General features: G+C 42.3%; 1 protein-coding gene across 1 annotated transcript in view; it reads left to right on the top strand.

Annotated features, from left to right (window-relative positions):
* The window catches only part of LOC126195334 (luciferin sulfotransferase-like), a 70,815-nt gene that overhangs the window by 28,200 nt on the left and 23,926 nt on the right, over positions 1 to 18,689 (top strand). The window contains exons 4-5 of the mRNA XM_049933908.1: positions 2,286 to 2,427; positions 7,258 to 7,378. Coding sequence (XP_049789865.1) covers positions 2,286 to 2,427; positions 7,258 to 7,378 — 263 coding nt within the window. The remainder of the gene's footprint in view (positions 1 to 2,285; positions 2,428 to 7,257; positions 7,379 to 18,689) is intronic.

Raw genomic sequence — 18,689 nt, 5'->3', positions numbered from 1 at the left:
TTTGAGTTATTTCAAAACAGGGTGTCTAAATCCTGTCTAAGAAAGGAGCTTTCTGACAAAAGTAACTACATGGATCTTCCGTTGTGTGTGCCGCCGCCCCCTCCCTGTACATTTTCCGCAAGAAGCTCCGTTAACCTATACGGCCCTCTCCTTCGCAGGTGTTGGCTGCGTGGCTGGTTCACATTATCATGGCCACTTATTTGTATTAATAACTCAGCCTTGCCGTCGGGGTGACTGATTTCACTGTGTTTCTGCCCAACCGTCATAACTCATGGCAAGCGCACCTGCCATAGATTCTCTCCAGAGCAAAGCAACCCAATGGGGAGAGGGAAAGGGACTCATCAAAATGAAACACCCCATTAGTGAGAGGCAAGGAGACTCGCCGAAATCAATCACCTCAATGGTGAGAGGCTACGGAACTGGCCGAAATCAAGAATCCCAATGGGAACATAATACAAATACATCCATGTCGTTATTCCTGAATCAGACTAAACATAGTTTCCGAACATAGTGTGCTGCACAATGAAATGTACAACACTAAAGTAAATTTCTGACATAAATATCAACTATTAGAACACAAAGGTTTACATTTACATCGTAAATGACATGTAGAACTAAAAGCGTCGGTTCTTAATTACAAAAAGAGGTACACCTGACATTTGTCGATTACAGTGCCATCTGCCACAAATGGAAAACAATGGTTTGAGTAAACTGAACACATTTTTTGGCGTAGAACCTGAATATGCAATAAAAATGGGGGTTCCCATTTCAAAATACAAAGCTGACCCCACCCACGCAGGAGGGTCAGGTGGCCTGTTGTAGCACGGATGTCCCCTTTAATAACATTAACTTTGCTGCTAGATCATTTTTTGTATGATGTATGGTTCTCGAGATATTTAATTGTCTGAAGTTAAAACAATAACCCTGTATAAGGGGTGATCCAGCTGTCCCTACCGATAGCTTTTATGTAACCTGGAGCACCTTCAAAAACCGCATGTGAGATTTTCATATTTTACCGCTCGCTGTGCCTAAACTATTGCTCCTACAGAAAAAATGAACAGGAACTTTTGTAGGATTTTTAACGTAGTTAAAATACTGACGTACGTTTTCGGTAGAAGCCATAGTTTTCGAACTATTCAAGAATACGCAGAGAAGTGACTTTCAAACGAGTTTTCTTGGATAATTCGAAAACCATGGCAAAACCGAAAACGTATCCCTGTGCAAAATATAACTATCTTAAATTTCCTACAAAAAGTTCCTGTTCATTTTTTCCGCAGGACGAACAGCTTGCACATAACAATGGAGAGATTATGAATATCATATGTGTAGTTTTTGATGGTGTTCTGGGTTGCATAAAACCCGTAGGCAGGGGCAGCTCAATCACCCTGTGTATAAGATGCCACCGAATCTCTCTTTTTCAGAAATGATTCTCTTGTTACTATCAATGTGCATTTTACATAGTCTCCATTTCATATTTTGCTACCCAAAGTATAAAACTCTTCTTCATTTCGTCTCTTATATCTTAATGTAATTAGCTTTACGTCACATGATTTACTTTTCATTACCATTTATATACTTCTCCTTATATTCATCTTATAATCTCTTTTCAAGGTACTATCCATTCCATTCAACTGGTCTTCCATGTCATTCGCTGTCCGTGAGAGAATTAGAAAGTTAGCGCAAACATCTTGAGTTTTTGTTTACTCCCCATGAACTTTATTTCGCTTTCCAAATTTCTTCTAGCTTTCGTTTACTGCTTGCTTAATGTACTGGACAACATCAAGGATAGAGTACACCCTTGTCACTCGTTCAACTCGTTCCATGTGCTTCATCTCTTACACCTGTAGTGTTTCTTTTTTTTTGTTTTTCTTTTTTTTTGTATTTTTTTTGTAGATGTAGTAGATTACCTTCCACTGGTGTATTTTATCCCTGCTACCCACAGAATTTCAAGTACTGTGTTCCAGGCAACTTTATTAAAAGCTTTCTCTAAAGCTGCAAATGCTAAAAACCTAGATCTACCCTTATTCAGTATCTCTTTTGAGATGAATCATAGGATCAGCATTTGCCTGACGTGTTTTCACGTTTCTTCAAAACGCGAACTGTCACTCCTCAGATATTGTCGGTGAGATCGTGAAAGTCTCTGTACTTCGAGTTCACTTTGCCCTCCTCGCTAAATTAAGAAAGATTACTCACACTCTTTGGTTTTGTATTTTTCATTCAGCTACGAGGTAGTTAATTTAAGAAACTATCGTTCACAGCAGTGTTGTGTACGTGTGTGTGTGCAGGAATATGACCATCGGCGGCGACGTGGCAGATGGTGAGCTGCAATCAGTCCAGAAGGCAGCAAATCTGACTCCGCCGCGTTATATCAAGAGCCACCTGCCCAAGGAGCTGCTTCCCACCCAGGTCTGGACCAAGAAACCCAAGGTAAGCCCTTATCATACATCACTCTGTTTACAGTATACTTGAAACACTAGCTGCTCAGTTGAAATTGTTTGATCTGTCCATAAATCTATCCTGTGACGTCAAAGATGTGAGTAATTGATTCTTTACTTTTTATGTATATCTCCTTAAAAATGGGGCTTAAAATACCAAATAAACGTTCAGTTACGAAAATGATGTCTTGAGATGGCTCTTTTGGTCTCACAATACGAGTGCTACTGTAGTTCCTCGGCACGTGGGCATGCATTTGATTGTGTATATTCTATTCCCCTCTTAGAAAAACGCAAGTTTTATGGCGTTGATGGCTTTACAAACAAATTATTAAATCATACTTAATAAATCGAATGCAAATAGTAGTGCTTAATTAATCAAACATTTTTGGAAGGAGAGAGATTTTCATTGGCTGGGACAAATCATGTAGGGAGTCCCACAGAGTTCAATATTGGATCCAGTTTTATTCGGTATACAAAGTGTCCCAGCGGAAATGCTCAGGATTCACGGATATGACAGGCCCTCTCTTTTGAAGAAAAACTTTCGTATAGACCCATGTCCTGTTCCGAATGGCTTATGTGACAGTACATATTTAATAAACACTGATGGACAGAAAAAAACAGAACACCTTGAACGACTATAGATAGGACGTTCATATTCACAGGACTTGTATATTACTGTGTTCTACAGAAATGACTAGCATTTAAACCATATCGGTCCGCGGGTTAAGGTCAACATCGACGTAGCGGCGCAACATCGCATACCAGGAAAATGTACCTGCGGCTCTCTTTGTCGCTATAAACCGATTTCAGCAGACGAGCAGGCGGCATCGCAGACGTATGCGTGAACCGTACCGTCAAATCAGTGAGTTTGGAAGAGGGCGCATTATGCGCATGAGAGAATGTGATGTATCCATCCGGGTAATTGCTGATAGTGTGGGACAAAGTGTTTCGGCGGTGAAGAATGGTTTACGAAAGGCCGTAGAACACGGCGAAATGGCTCAAGTCGCACCACCCAGACCACCCTCCGAGAAGATCGACAACTCATCCGAACGGGACTGCAGGACAGATCTGTGTCCGTCTGGGTTCTAGTGAAACAGTGTGCACGTCCTACACATTCCGAGGTGACAGTCCGTCGCAGTTTATTATGGTATAGGTTACGTGCACGCCGTCCACTTCTCCACCTACCTTTGACGAATGTGGAGAAACATGCTAGATAGCAATAGTGTATGGGACGACGTCACTGGGGACAGGAATGGCATCAGATAGTGTTTTGGACGAATAAAGATTCTGTTTGTTTAAAATGATGGCCGCACTTTTGTTCGCCGCAGACATGGAGAGCGGCATCACATTTACTGCATTCGCACGAGACATACAGCGCCAACTCGAGGCCTTGCGATCTGCTGTTCTATTGGGTACAGCCTCGAATCATATTTGTTGGTGTCGAGGGCACTGTGACCAGTATGACCTACGTGAATGACATCCTGATACCCTTTCTGTACAACATCCCAGACGCCCTTCTCCAGCTACACGAACACGTGAATTCTTCGTGTCACAGGATGTTAGCACAGATTAACTTTGGAACTATGTGAATGCAGCATGGATGGCTTTACCACAGGACATTATTTGCGTCTTATACGTGTCGATGCCATCATTCTTTGAACAAGTTATCATGGACCATGGCGGATCTATCTACTAGGCAACGGGGCACATGCTGAACCGATGTGAACTGATTCAAATGGTTCAAATGGCTCTGAGCACTATGGGACTTCTGAGGTCATCAGTCCCCTATAACTTAGAACTACTTAAACCTAACTAATCTAAGGACATCACACACATCCATACCCGAGTCAGGATTCGAACCTGCGACCGTAGCGGTCGCGCAGCTCCAGACTGTAGCACCTAGAACGGCTCGGCCACTCCAGCCGGCGATGTGAACTGAAATGTAAATCATTTCTGCGGTACATACTAATGTACATGTCCTGTGAATTTGTAAGTCCTAAATCCAGTCGTTCAAGATGTTCTGTTTTTCTGAACATGTGTGTACTTTTGCCTTGGGGATAGTGGCGCGTACATATGCGCCTTACTTACACAACCTCTTCGACGTTTTAGTCCATTGGGTGTTGTGAGTGAAGGAGGATAAGGGACTGAAAGTGTAACAGAGAGAAGCATTGGTTAATTGTGTTTGTACATGCATTGGCTAAAACAATATGACACACAGCTGCACAATGATTAAACGCAGATATGCTTTATGTTTACGGCTTCTGATATGGTGTTGGTGCTCCTGCTGCTACTAACGGCACTCAGCGACTTTCTGCACATGTCAGTGTCTCACGAACATAACGTACGGAAAACTTTTATCCTTTTCACATACAGCGTGTCCACAATCTTCACATTGGCGGCAATACCACACGACTTGAATTTTGTCACTGGTTAAACGAAATCCTCATTTGATTGCATCAATATTATTCATCAATGAAGCAACATTTGTACGGAATGCAATGAACAACACACATAATAATCATCGATACTCGCAGGAAAATCCACAGTGGAAATTAATTTCCAAATTCGTTTTCCGATGAATCAAACAGTATTCTATTAGGTTTTTTTCTCATTTCTTTATGGAGTCAGAGTTGTACAAACGAAAGGTATACACAAAATAAGCAACACAACCTGCTCTCCCAACAGTGCACAATTGCACTGATGTTGACGGTGGGATATTAGAAAATTCATTGTGTACTGTATGACACCTATAATGAGACATATACGATAATGCTTGGACGTGAATTTGTTAAAGATATGTATCTTTCCATTGATACTTCGTGAAACGCGTGTTGTAATATTTACTAACTGTTGTACATGTGTAAACGCGACAATATATTGAATAATAAAGCAGGACAGGTAAAGTTCCCCATTCTGGCCCTTGACGGGACAATGGAGACCGACCGACCGCCATGGCATCCTTTGTTAATGGCGTCACTGGAAGCAGTACGGAGGGCCATGTGGTCAGCACACCACGCTCCCGGCTGTCGTCGTGTTTCTTGACCTTGAAATCACTACTGCTCTATCGAGTACCTCCTTAGTTGACCTCGCGAGGCTATTGCGCCCCATAGCAGTTCTCTCACCAAGAAAATGTCTGACAATACCAGGAATCGAACGCGGGTCTCCCGCATGGCAGCTGCGCTGACCACTCAGCTACGGAGGCAGACAAAATACCGACTAAAAAAGAACAAAAATAACAATGTACATTAGATGTATTCTATCTCAGAATCCATTCGGAGTAGGGAAAACGTCCATATGCAGTCTTCGCTTGAAATTATCGTTCCTGCCATTTCTTGAATTTTTGACATTCCTCCTGGGAGATCCCGTATAGTCTCCCCATTTGTTATTAATGATTATCTTCACTAGATGGAAACAGTAGAATGTCATCATCAAAACAAAAGATGATTCAGAGATGTTCCATTAACACTTATTACTTTGTTTTCTGAGTATGAGGCTCTGAAATCTGGCTGTAAAACCACAGGTGGTAGTTTTCCTGATTCCTCTTTCCATCAAATAGAATTAGTTGTCTTTGCAGACGATATTAGTTCCCATTAAAGGGAAATCAAAAGCAGAAATTGTTAATGACGCTGTCTAAAGAATTATTAAGGGGTTCCCCTTTAATTTTGAGAAAATGCACTGTATTCATTTCTGTACGACAGAGCTATACCTACAATTAATGTAGCCCAAGAACAGTGCTGTACTGCGTTCCAAAGATGGACCGACACACCTATTAAGAAAGTGGTCCTACGGTTTCTACTCACCATTGTAAGCTGTGAATATTCAGACGATGGTTCAAACGCGCGTCTGGCCATCCAGAGTTAGGTTTTCCGTGATTTCCCTAAATCACTTGAGACAAATGTCTGGATGGTTTCTTTGAAAGGACATTGCCGATTCCCTTCTCCGTTCTTTCCTAATGCTAGCTTGTGCTTCGTCTCTAGTGACATTGCTATAAACGGGACGTTCAACACTAATCTCTTCCTTCCTTCTCCAAAACCGTGCATAGTAGCAGCCCCAGAACACTACCCTGAGGTACTCGGTACTGCCTTCACTCCTGTCAATTATTCTTCTTAACGAAGACATGCTGAGTTCCTTTCCCTGGGAGGTCTTCCATGGAATCGTTTATCTCTTCGTATATTCTGTAGGTACGTGACATGTTGATTAGGATGTGGTGAGGAACTGCCCAAAGTTTTCTAGTAGTCAAGAAAGACGCCATCAATCAGGGATTCACCATTAACTCTCTTCTGGAGCTCGTAAGCGATCTCTGGGCTTCCACATGGTCCTTACTCTTCTTCGATTGCCAGAAGAGTCATCATTCGTGAGCAAAATATGTGTTCCATGATTAAGTCCAGAAAAAAGTTTTTAACCATTCTTAAACGAATTTCCCTCTCCCTTCTGTTCAGCACATTTGCATTAACACAACGGTTATGTGTCACCTTTTCTTCGTAACTCTTGTGCGTCGTCCTGCTTCACTTTTCTGTAAGTATTCACCCATTGCATTGATCGGGCCCAAGAAGATGAATCTAGTTCAATTTAGTGTTGCATGATACCACATCACGCTTCTCAACATGTTGGTCGATCGATATGTACACAGTTTTAAAACACTCCGACGTTTATAAACTGGAACAGTCAATCAAGTTCTTGGACACCTTTCAGCAGTGCAACACAGTAATCTCAGCACGCTATAAAGCCATGAAAAACTAGAATAGGAGGAGGCAACCTTCTGCACAACAATCGAAAGCCACCTGCTGCAAAGTTGCTTACGTTTGTTTTCTGTTCTCTGTAGGTCATTTACGTCTCCAGAGATCCAAAAGACGCGGTACTCTCTTATTACCACTACTATAAACTGGTTTATGGCTTCAGATTCAGCTTCGAGCACTTTTTGGACTGGTTCATGACGGATAAAAGTAAGTACAGGCCACTGCAGTTGCAAATCAGTAAGAACTATAGTGAACATAATTTTGGTTACACTGTAGATGAATCCTAAGAGAAAGACATAATAAGACTTGGTGTAAAGTACTTCGGAATAATTAATTTCTTTCTCCTTTTATTTATCCATGTTCATAGTTCTTAAAAATTAATAACATTAGGTCCAAATTAATCACCAGCCTTACACAATACAATTGAGCCACTGCATTTTCAAGTCAACCAAGAATCTCGACAGTCCACTGAAGAACGAAAAAAACTAAAAGATGTAATAGTAACGGAAACAGTGTAGACGGAATAAAACGTCAGATTTATTACTTAATACATAGACAATTCACGGCCTCATTATAAATATTTTTTAAGAAATGTTTTCTATGGAAATTCTTTTGAAGCTGTAAACTACAGCTTCGCTGGAGAACATAACAGTACATCCCACGAAACCGCTACCATAAAAACCGATTTTGGTGCGATTAATTTCGGTTTTTTCGTCTTAATCTGAAAGACCAGGATGTAATACCTAACAAGAGCACACATCTTCCGAAGGATATGACATTCTGTTAAACATCAATATCGACTGTTTTTAACTCTCAACCACAGCTGAACTGAGGCTCAAAACTTATCGTATTTAAACGTCACGCAAGGTATTTAGAGCTATCAATGTAACGACTAGCACTAGAGTTCATTTATTCGGGACTCACCTATTTCGTTGTTTACACAGAGTTATTCGAAAAGAAGGAACAGATTTGAAAAATTTATTGCTTCAAAACCACAAAAAATAGAAACACAATTCCGATGTCCCTGGAGAGAGAAAAGTTCAAATTTTTATTCATTCAATGTGAGCACCATGTGTTAAACGACAATTATCAGGACGGTGGCTTATTTCCTGCCACACATAACGTAGCTGGTCTTCCGTTATCGAATTCACATCTTAAACAATGAAATGTTGCAAACTATCAAGTGTCAGGCATAGATAAGTCACAAGGTGTGAGTTCTGGAGACGTGGGAGGCCACTGGCGATGAAGTTTATCTTCTGCTGCTCCTCTTCCAATCTAACGTCCTGGAATGGTGTCATTCAGGTAACGTCGGGCGTGCTTAGAGAAATTCTCTAACCAAGCTCTTAATGCCTATTTTTTCCTGGGCAGCACGTCAGGTTTTGACGTGTGGATATATGAGTGGGAAACTGTTGATCAAAACAGAAATGTGCAGTCCATTTAATGGTGCAGTTACAACTGTGCACAAAACATCGGGGGACGACTTTTCGACACAGAGAAGAAACAACCAACATATTGGTGTGTGTGCGCTTTAATATACCACATATAAAAGTGCTTGCCCTTGTTACACCCTGTATAATCAGTTAGTTTGTAGCTTCCGCCTGTGCTTTTACACAGTTTAATTCTTAAATTCCGTGATTGTTTTTATATTTAAGACATGCAATTTTGCGTTTTAGTAGCTGTAAAGAGTAGTTTACGCGGCCTGTAGCATAGTTGTGATTTCTTTTGAGTGGTTGGTTACACAGTCCAGTAAGGCGTTCAGTCTCCCTTGGCGAAACATCGGGAGAGTAGCAAGTTCGATAGTTAGCTCTCTCTGTGTCCTTTTACGGTTGGTTCTTAAGTTAGCAGTGACAGGATGTATAGGTTTCGTGTGGGCTCAGGAACAGCTGGCAGCAATTCGTAAGTAGCTGAAGATGCATTTGGCCACGGTCAGCAATCGTCAGGCTGCTGCATCGGGTGTAGTGATGGCGGAGAATGTGGCGCATCACATCAGACACTTCAGGTTGTAAGGGGTCCGCAGGCCCTTACTATTAAGTTTGCACTCACACAGATTGACAGGGTAACTATCGATTAGTGTGTGTCAGGTTGCGAGCACGAGAGGGGGTTCACCGGAGTGCCGAGTGCTGCTTGGGTAATTTCCCGCGAGACGGGAAGAACTGGGCGGAGAACAGTGTGGAGAGTGCCGAGTCAGGGTGTGGTAGGTTCCCGCGAGGCGGGCAGAGCTGTGCAGAAGCCAGCAGTTGGATTAATGTAAATTATCGACAAAGGGAGTGGCCATCGCCGCGGTTTAACCCCTTTGTGTTAGTATTATACGGAAAAGTGAGAAAGTTTAATTACAGAGTGATTTCAGTGATATTAAGTGCCGCTATTGAACTTCCGCGTCTACCGCGCCGGCATTACCTGGATTACAGTGATTGGATGTTGCGTGTGACGATTAAGAATAACTAAAGAAACCTGTGCTGAGATTAGCCATCATTAACAGTGTATTGACGAAGGCAGTGGCTGTCTCCTTATTTTGTGCTTTTGCTAAGAATATAGATCTTGTTTGTGAAACTGTGTTGTGTCCTTCTTACCACCAAACAGTACTTATTACAGTATTTGCGGAGGACAATACGGAATGTAACATCCCCTGAGCAGTCCAATCCGATTGCCAGCCCATTAGGTACACGGTCACATTAATTAATTATCTAAATTTGGGCTGCTATTCAGATCCCGAACGAGCGGGAACAATAAAATAAATAAAAGGGCATGTTACAAGGTGTCCCATGTTTCTCCTCGTACTCTGCTGCCGAGGTACTTTGCTGTGTACACGACGCTGTGAATCTGCCCTCACTGCAGGGAAATTGGCGAATGTTAACACGTTCGTGTTGCTCGAGGCGGAGAGTCGACGTGTGGGCTGGCCCTCCGGCCTAACCCATTTTATCTGTGAGTTTAGATGAGCAGGATCCAAGCAGGCACAAGGGGGAGGTGTTTGCTAGTTATCGGGAGCTCCAATGTTAGGTGCATCAGGAATACGTTAGGGAAATTGCTTAGTATATTAAAAAACTAAAAATCCGCCTCGATTGCGAAAAAAGCACCTAGTGTTAAGTGTTAACCCAGGTTTCGGCATAGATAACTACACCTTCTTCAGAACAACAATAAAACCCACAAGTGTCTAAGAAGACATTTCTCAATGATTAAAAGAACACAATAGCTATACATTTATAAACGAAAAAGAAAAGGAAAACACAAACAGTACATATGTACAAAGTCAAAACCACTATTTAACTTAATGGTGGACGCTCCACCTCACACCGGCCTATGTTCGATGGGCCATGACCCGCCATAAACTGCAGCTACAAACGGTCGCTCACTTGCAAGCCTGACCCGCTATGTATGCACATGCGCAATACAAGGGAAGTTACTTGAATGCGCATGCGCATACGAATACGAGAAAGTTTATCCATGGGTCGGGGCTAAATAGCCCATATATTCCCAACCGTGGATCAACGTATATCAAAAAATGAAATCGATAGAACAAGAGACGAGCTAAATAGGAGATGAAACATAAAAATAACCTCACACGGTTGCTTAAGAAACTTATATACGAAGCTACCTATGACAACAGGAGGAAGTTTTAAAAACTATACCTAAAGCAAGTAGCTAGCCTGGGGGAGGGGAGGGGGGGCTGACGGGACGTAATCTAAAGAAGTCGTGGTAATAAAGATATAGGGATAAAACGTGAGGTGTTCAACGGGCTAAAATCACCTTCATCGTAAAAGGAAAATGAGGATAAAAAGAAAGAAGATGAACAGCTTGACCAGCCGCGCTCGCCAATCAGCGCGCGCATGAGATAATCCCCAGATCATCAGATATGCAAGTATAAAGAACAAAGTAAAGGTGCGAAACCTTCAAAAATTTTCTATTTCTTAGTAGGAATAGGTCATTGAGAATATTGTGTTTAACATGTTGCAGATGCTTAAAGATCTGCGTTTCTTCCAAAACGTCTGGGGATTATCAAATGCGCGCGCTGATTGGCGAGCGCGGTTGGTCAAGCTGTTCATCTTCTTTCGTTTTATCCTCATTTTCCTTTTACGATGAAGGTGATTTTAGCCCGTTGAACACCTCACGTTTTATCCCTATATCTTTATCACCACGACGTCTTTAGATTACGTCCCCTCAGTAACCCGCCCACCCCCCTCCCACGCTAACTACTGGCTTTACGTATAGTTTTTAGAAGTTCCTCCTGTTGTCCTATATGGCTTCATATATAAGTTTCTTTACTAGCATAAGCAACCGTGTGCGGTTATTTTTAGGTTTCATCTCCTATTTAGTACGCCTCTTGATCTATCGATTTCATTTTTTGATATACGTTGATCCACGGTTGGGAATATATGGGCTATTTAGCCCCGACTCATGGATAAACTTTCTCGTATTTGTATGCGCATGCGCATTCAAGTAACTTCGCTTGTCTTGCGCATGTGCAAACATAGCGGGTCAGGCTTGCAAGTGAGCGACCGTTTGTAGCTGCAGTTTATGGCGGGTTATGGCCCATCGAACCTAGGCCGGTGTGAGGTGGAGCGTGCACCATTAAGTAGTGGTTTTGACTTTGTACATATGTACTGTTTGTGTTTTCCTTTTCTTTTTCGTTTATAAATGTATAACTATGGTGTTCTTTCAATTATTGCCAAAGGTCTTCTTAGGCACTTGTGGGTTTTATTGTTGTTCTGAAGAAGGTGTAGTTATCTACGCCGAAACCTGGGTTAACACTCAACACTAGGTGCTTTTTTCGCAATCGAGGCGGGTTTTTAGTTTTTTAATATATTAACCAACGGTTGCTGACGCGCTGCGATGTTGAAGATTCTGAAATAGCTTAGGGCCGGAAAGAAATCCAGTGTGCATTCGGTATACCTGTCGATGGCCTCATAGGAAATGTAGAGGAGGCCTTGCTTGCTGTCATCGAGCGTGCAGGATGCAGTCATCTGCTAGTCAAGGCTCATGTCGGCAGCAATGACGTCTCCCGCGTGGGTTCCGAGGCCATCCACAGCTTCGGGGCGGCTCACGGGGAGTGGTGAAGACTGCTGGCCTCATGCGCTGGGTGCAAGCAGAGCTCCCAGTCTGCAGAATTGTTCACAGAGTTAATCGAGGTCTTTTGGTTTGGAGCCGAGTGGAGGGTCTCAGCAAAAGAATTTGCCGATTCTGTGACGGTACTGTTTGCAGATTTCCGGACCTGGGTTATGGCGTGGAGAATTATAAGACATAGACAGGGCAATGGTGCACTACGCAAAGGAAGCAGGTCTTTGGTAGAAGAGTATCTGCACACTGCACAAGGTTTTGTTTTAGGGTAGACGGTAGTTTGTGGTCCCCGATGAACGCTCGCCAGTCGATACGCAGAGAGCGAAAGCAAACTGCGCACAGAACAAAGTTCCAGAATTTTCTGCCCTCCAGAAAAGCTGTCGTGCTCAACTTAGTCTCGGAGCCGAGAGCTGGCTGAAACGTAAAAATAAAACAAATAAAATAGACTGCCTACAGTACTGTAGGCACTCTACATCTACATCTACTTGATTACTTTGCTATTCACAATAACGTGCCTGGCAGAGGGTTCAATGAACCACGTTCAAGCTGTCTCTCTACCGTTCCATTCTCGAACGGCACGCGGGAAAACGAGCACTTAAATTTTTCTGTGGGAGCCCTGGTTCAAATGGCTCTGAGCACTATGGGACTCAACTGCTGAGGTCATTAGTCCCCTAGAACTTAGAACTAGTTAAACCTAACTAACCTAAGGACATCACAAACATCCATGCCCGAGGCAGGATTCGAACCTGCGACCGTAGCGGTCTTGCGGTTCCAGACTGCAGCGCCTTTAACCGCACGGCCACTTCGGCCGGCCTGTGGGAGCCCTGATTTCTCTTATTTTATCGTGATGATCATTTCTCCCTATGTAGGTGGGTGCCAACAGAATGTTTTTCCAACCGGAGGAGAAAACTGGTGATTGAAATTTCATGAGAAGATCCCGTCGCAACGAAAAACGCCTTTGTTTTAATGATTGCCACCCCAATTCACGTACCATGTCTGTGGTACTATCTCCCCTATTTCGCGATAATACAACACGAGCTGCCCTTCTTTGTACTTTTTCGATGTCATCTGTCAGCCCCACCTGATGCGGATCCCACACCGCACAGCAATACTCCAGAATAGGGCGGACAAGCGTGGTGTAAACAGTCTCTTTAGTAGACATGTTGCCTCTTCTAAGTGTTCTTCCAATGGATCGCAGTCTTTGGTTGGATCTATGCACAACATCATCTATCTGATCGTTCCAATTTAGGGTTTTTGTAATTGTAATCCCTAAGTATTTAGTTGAATTTACAGCCTTCAGATTTGTGGAACTAATCGCGTCTTCGAAATTTAGCGGATTTCTTTTAGTACTCATCTTCACACTTTTTTTTGTTCAGGGTCAACTGCCACTTTTCGCACCATATAGATATCTTATGTAAATCATTTTGCAATTCGTTTTGGCCATCTGATGACCTTACAAGATGGAAAATGACAGCATCATCTAAGACCGCTACTCAGATTGTCTTCTATGTCGTTAATATAGATCAAGAACAATAGACGACGTATAACACTTTCTTGGGGAACGCCGGATGTTACTTCTGTTTTACTCGATGACTTTCCGTCTATTACTACGAACTGTGACCTTTCTGACAGGAAATAACGAATCCAGTCGCACAACTGAGGCGCGTTTCGTCACAGGGTTATTTGGTAACCGTGATAGCGTTACGGAGATGTTTAATAAACTCAAGTGGCAGACTCTGCAAGAGAGGCGCTCTGCATCGCGGTGTAGCTTGCTCGCCAGGTTTCGAGAGGGTGCGTTTCTGGATGAGGTATCGAATATATTGCTTCCCCCTACTTATACCTCCCGAGGAGATCACGAATGTAAAATTAGAGAGATTAGAGCGCGCACGGAGGCTTTCAGACAGTCGTTCTTCCCGCGAACCATACGCGACTGGAACAGGAAAGGGAGGTAATGACAGTGGCACGTAAAGTGCCCTCCGCCACACACCTTTGGGTGGCTTGCGGAGTATAAATGTAGAAGTAGATGTAGATATTCCGTAGGCACGCAGTTTGGTTAGAAGACGCTTGTGAGGAACGGTGTCGAAAGCCCACTGGAAATCTAAAAATATGGAATCAATTTGACATCCCCTGTCGATAGCACTTATTACTTCATGACTATAAAGCGCTAGTTGTGTTTCACAAGAACGATTTTTTCTGAAACCGTGCTGACTATGTGTCAATAAATCGTTTTCTTCGACGTACATCATAATGTTCGAATACAGTACATGTTCCAAAACCCTGCTGCAAATCAACATTAGTGATACAGTCCTGTAATTAATAACTCTATTTCACTTATTTTATTCTTGCCGTTAGATATACGTTTAGTTTTTTATCAAAAGAAACCCAAAACCAAGTTCTGAATTAGTGTTTTGTTTCTCCACTAGACAGTGCCACAATTTCCTCAAAAAAATCGTAACACAACTCACACACAAATGTCATACTAACAAATCTAAATCCACCTTACGATGGAGGTTTAAACCTTTCAGACGCGTAGTGGAGATAAATAAAGAGTGACTGGTAACAGTAAACTTGTTGTTTCATTTAATGTCATAACAGTCACGGTAAAGACAAAAAATGTTCAAATGTGTGTGAAATCTTATGGGGCTTAACTGCTAAGGTCATCAGCCCCTAAGCTTACACATTACTTAACCTAAATTATCCTATGGACAAACACACACACCCATGCCTGAGGGAGGACTCGAACCTCCGCCGGGACCAGCCGCACAGTCCATGACTGCAACGCCTTGCACCGCTCGGCTTATCCCGCGCGGCACGGTAAAGCCTAACCTAATATGTTGGCATTTAAAACTTCAACCTTAACAAATGATTTTGACAAGAACCCAAGAAAACTCTGACTCTATGTGAAATTACGAAGCGGATTAAGGCTTATAAACTCGTTGACCAGTCTGGTGTGGCAATAGAAGACAGCAAAAGGAAGCTGAAGTTTTAAATTTGGCGTTTAAGAATTTCCCGCAGGATCATCGTACAAACATACCGTCGTTTGACAGTCGCACAGACTTCCGTTTGGAGGACGTAATAACAGGCATCCCTGGCGTAGGGAAGCAACTGAAGCTGTTGAAAAGAAATAAGTCGGATGTCATCTCAATTCGGTTTTACAGAGAGTGCTCTATGACACTGGGGCCTTAATTAGTTTACATTTATCGCGAATCTCTCGCCCAGCGCGAGGTCCCAAGCGACTCGAAAAAAAGATCGGATCTGCCTAATTACAGACCAGTTTCCTTCACATCGATTTGCTGTAGAATTTTCGAATACTGCAGACTGTTAAAGAAGTTACGAGCTTACAGAATAGGTTCTCAAATATGTGACTGGCTCTGAGACTTCTTAAGTAACAGAACCCAGTACTCTATTGACAAAACTTACAGACCCCTCATCTGAAGCTGATGGCACAACAATTCTTCTGCTGCCAACGTTCATTTTGCGTATGGTCCACGAATATAAGAGAAATAAGCCCTCACACGGAGGCATATAGGCAGTCGTCTTTCCTTGTCGTTCGTACAGTATTTATGGGTGGAACAGCAAAGGAAATGGCTAGCTGTGGTATAGGGTACCCTCCACCATGCACCATTCGATGTGTTGTGGAATATGTATGTGGATGTGGCTGTGGATATGATAGAACAGAAATCACACTGCTGCAACACGTCAGTAATTACGCAGTGTATGTCCGAGTCGCAGAAACGATCTTATCTCAAGGACGCTGACAACGACTCCTCGTGTTGGTTACACTTGACCTTGACAGGAAATACCATTTTAGAGCTGAGGCCAGTGGACGAGTTGTATTCTAGTCACCCAGGGACACCGTCTTCCTACTCAAAAATCTGAGGAAATAGTGTGAGGTATATTCAAGGTCAAGATGTAACTCGATACTGAATACATGCTCGCTGGGCACTTGTGTGGCTTACATTCAAGGTCAGTATGGAACCTCATAACCCACCCATGCAACTTGTGCAATAAAATTGACTAGAAAACGAAGGGCATCCTCTCCCAGCCTTCTATCTCTCTCAGCCAACGGGAACACATTAAAATTGTGGGAACCTCACACCCCCTCATCCTTTATAGCTAGGACACACACGTGGCTCTCTTGATTCTAGACCTGTAAACCATATGGTGAGGATCAAGTTTGTTGTAAACAAATTATGATTGACAATATTTTCTCTTTATTTCTGTTGCACTCAATAGTGAAAGGATTAGGAAATAATGCTATTGATATAACAAATTAATAATTCAATACAATTCTCATTAATTTATTTACAAATATACGTAAAATAATTCAGCTTGTAATGATTTATATAAATTACTAGTACTTGCTTTAGTTATAATAAACCGCAAAGCAAATTCCTACAATAAAATTTTCCGATGACTTATATCCAGTACTACTACTATACGATACATTTATACACTAAAAAGTAGTAGAGAGAAAACTTAAATGCTATGTACAGTTTATACAACGTTAAATTTTTATTCATTTCCTTCTGAGCATTTCTACATACAATATACGGAACATAGAAACTGGACGCAGAAGATGAAGAAAAACCACACACACACACACACACACACAGAGAGAGAGAGAGAGAGAGAGAGACACACACAACCACTGTTTATCAAACAACCGTTGTTTACAAATACATACAGATATGTGCACTCAGTCACTCGCAAATGAAGTGTGGCTATGAGAGGGCCTCAATCCTATCCACAAAGATGAAGCGTTGTCATCTCGCGACAGCTCACCTTTCACCTGTCGTGCAATACTACTTGGCATACCATATCCAGAGCGGCACCAATGCCATCGAACAAGCACCTCTTGTAATCCTCTAATGTGAGAGCCTTTGAGGTTCCACAGTGCAAAACACTTAGCCCTTTCATTGGATGGCACCTGTGCCATTATGATATGCATACATTTTCGAAGTGAACACTACAAATTCCACAAACCATTCACTTCGCTTTTCCTCAGGTCAATAACTTCCTTGTTTTGAGGTGTCTTTCAATAAGTACTATCAGTCCTATATCTGGAGATCTCGAATGCTTAGAGATCGCATCCAATTACTTCATATGGATAGCAGCTTTCCACCCAGTAGATGAAACTGTCTGTATAAAGCAAATTTGGATCAGCAAAGTACGGCTTCATAAACTCGTAGCGGAATTGATACATATAATAGTTTGACACATGTTCTTAAGACTGTGTCCCATGAGAGCCTTGGTACAGTGTAACAAAAGGCAGGATTCAGAGAGTATTTTCCTACGCGCAGATGCTGGAAAATCTCAAACAAGTTTGAGGCAACTGTATATTGGCTGTCATGTTCAATTTAACATACGTCCTAAAATCAGAACTCCTGTCAGACGTACACTGTATGCCCATACTCAGCATCTGTTACGGCAGTATATGTGAGTTTACTGCAGAATGTGGTTATGACAGCTAACATGGTTGCATGGAGTCACTCCTTCACATCCAGGTACTAATATGGAACGACCCCCTTCTTTGTCAAAAGCTGAAACTTTGCACCATCAGTATATGCAGCTATGGTGATATGCATATCCTGATGCATCGTCTCACCAGGGTTCCTGAAGAGACAAGTGCATGAAATGTAGTGAATTCGGGAAGCAGAATGTTTTTTTTCTTTTTTTGGCGTGATCCGCTCGCAAAATAATTTTTTTTTTTTCAACGGTGTCAGGGATTACACTGGCCTCATCATCATTCAAGTCGCAATCACCCTAGTGCCCAACAAGAAACTGAGTATCATACCCACTTAAATCATGGAAGAAGATCGGCATGTGTTATGGTAACTGATATTTCAAGCTGTAGGTGTTGTGGTCTCTATGTGGAATTTCTGCTTTGTGTTTTTCGAGCTCTGAGAGCAGCAATCTCAAATGACTATCCCCAATGTACGATTTGAATTTTTTGTTTGAATCTCTTGAGGTTGGGGTCATAGAAGCATATATCTTGACATGTTGCTACATATGGTATGTACCACTTAGTGAAGGTAGTACGAGAAGTATTGGGGCCATCCTCACAATGCACCACAGGAGCTAGGAGACACTCAGAGTCAGTATATATGACGAAAGGACATCACTCCTGGTGTGGGTGTTCTGAAACATTAAGAATCTTTTATCCTGGGTAGGCAGTTCCACAGATACTGATTCAATGTGGGCCATTTTTTTGATCCACACAAGATGCAGTTCTCGGAGTTTGTCCACTGTACTTTGGAAAACCTAAATATCTCTGTTAATCAGTTGGCTTGGTAAGCCTTCTCAAGCAAAGTTGCATACGCAGCATATCACATGCACTCAATTTCTGCTTGTGTGGATCCACGATCTTAATACGATTGTCTGCCTGTATAGTGTATTTTGAAACCCACTATCATGAACCTCAATAGGCCTCATTTTAGTTTTATGATGTTTAGTTCAATTATAA

This window comes from Schistocerca nitens, chromosome 7 (assembly GCF_023898315.1).
Source record: "Schistocerca nitens isolate TAMUIC-IGC-003100 chromosome 7, iqSchNite1.1, whole genome shotgun sequence".
Lineage (NCBI taxonomy): Eukaryota > Metazoa > Arthropoda > Insecta > Orthoptera > Acrididae > Schistocerca > Schistocerca nitens.
The sequence above is the reverse complement of the archived record's forward strand: the minus strand, read 5'-3'. Positions and strand labels throughout refer to the sequence as shown.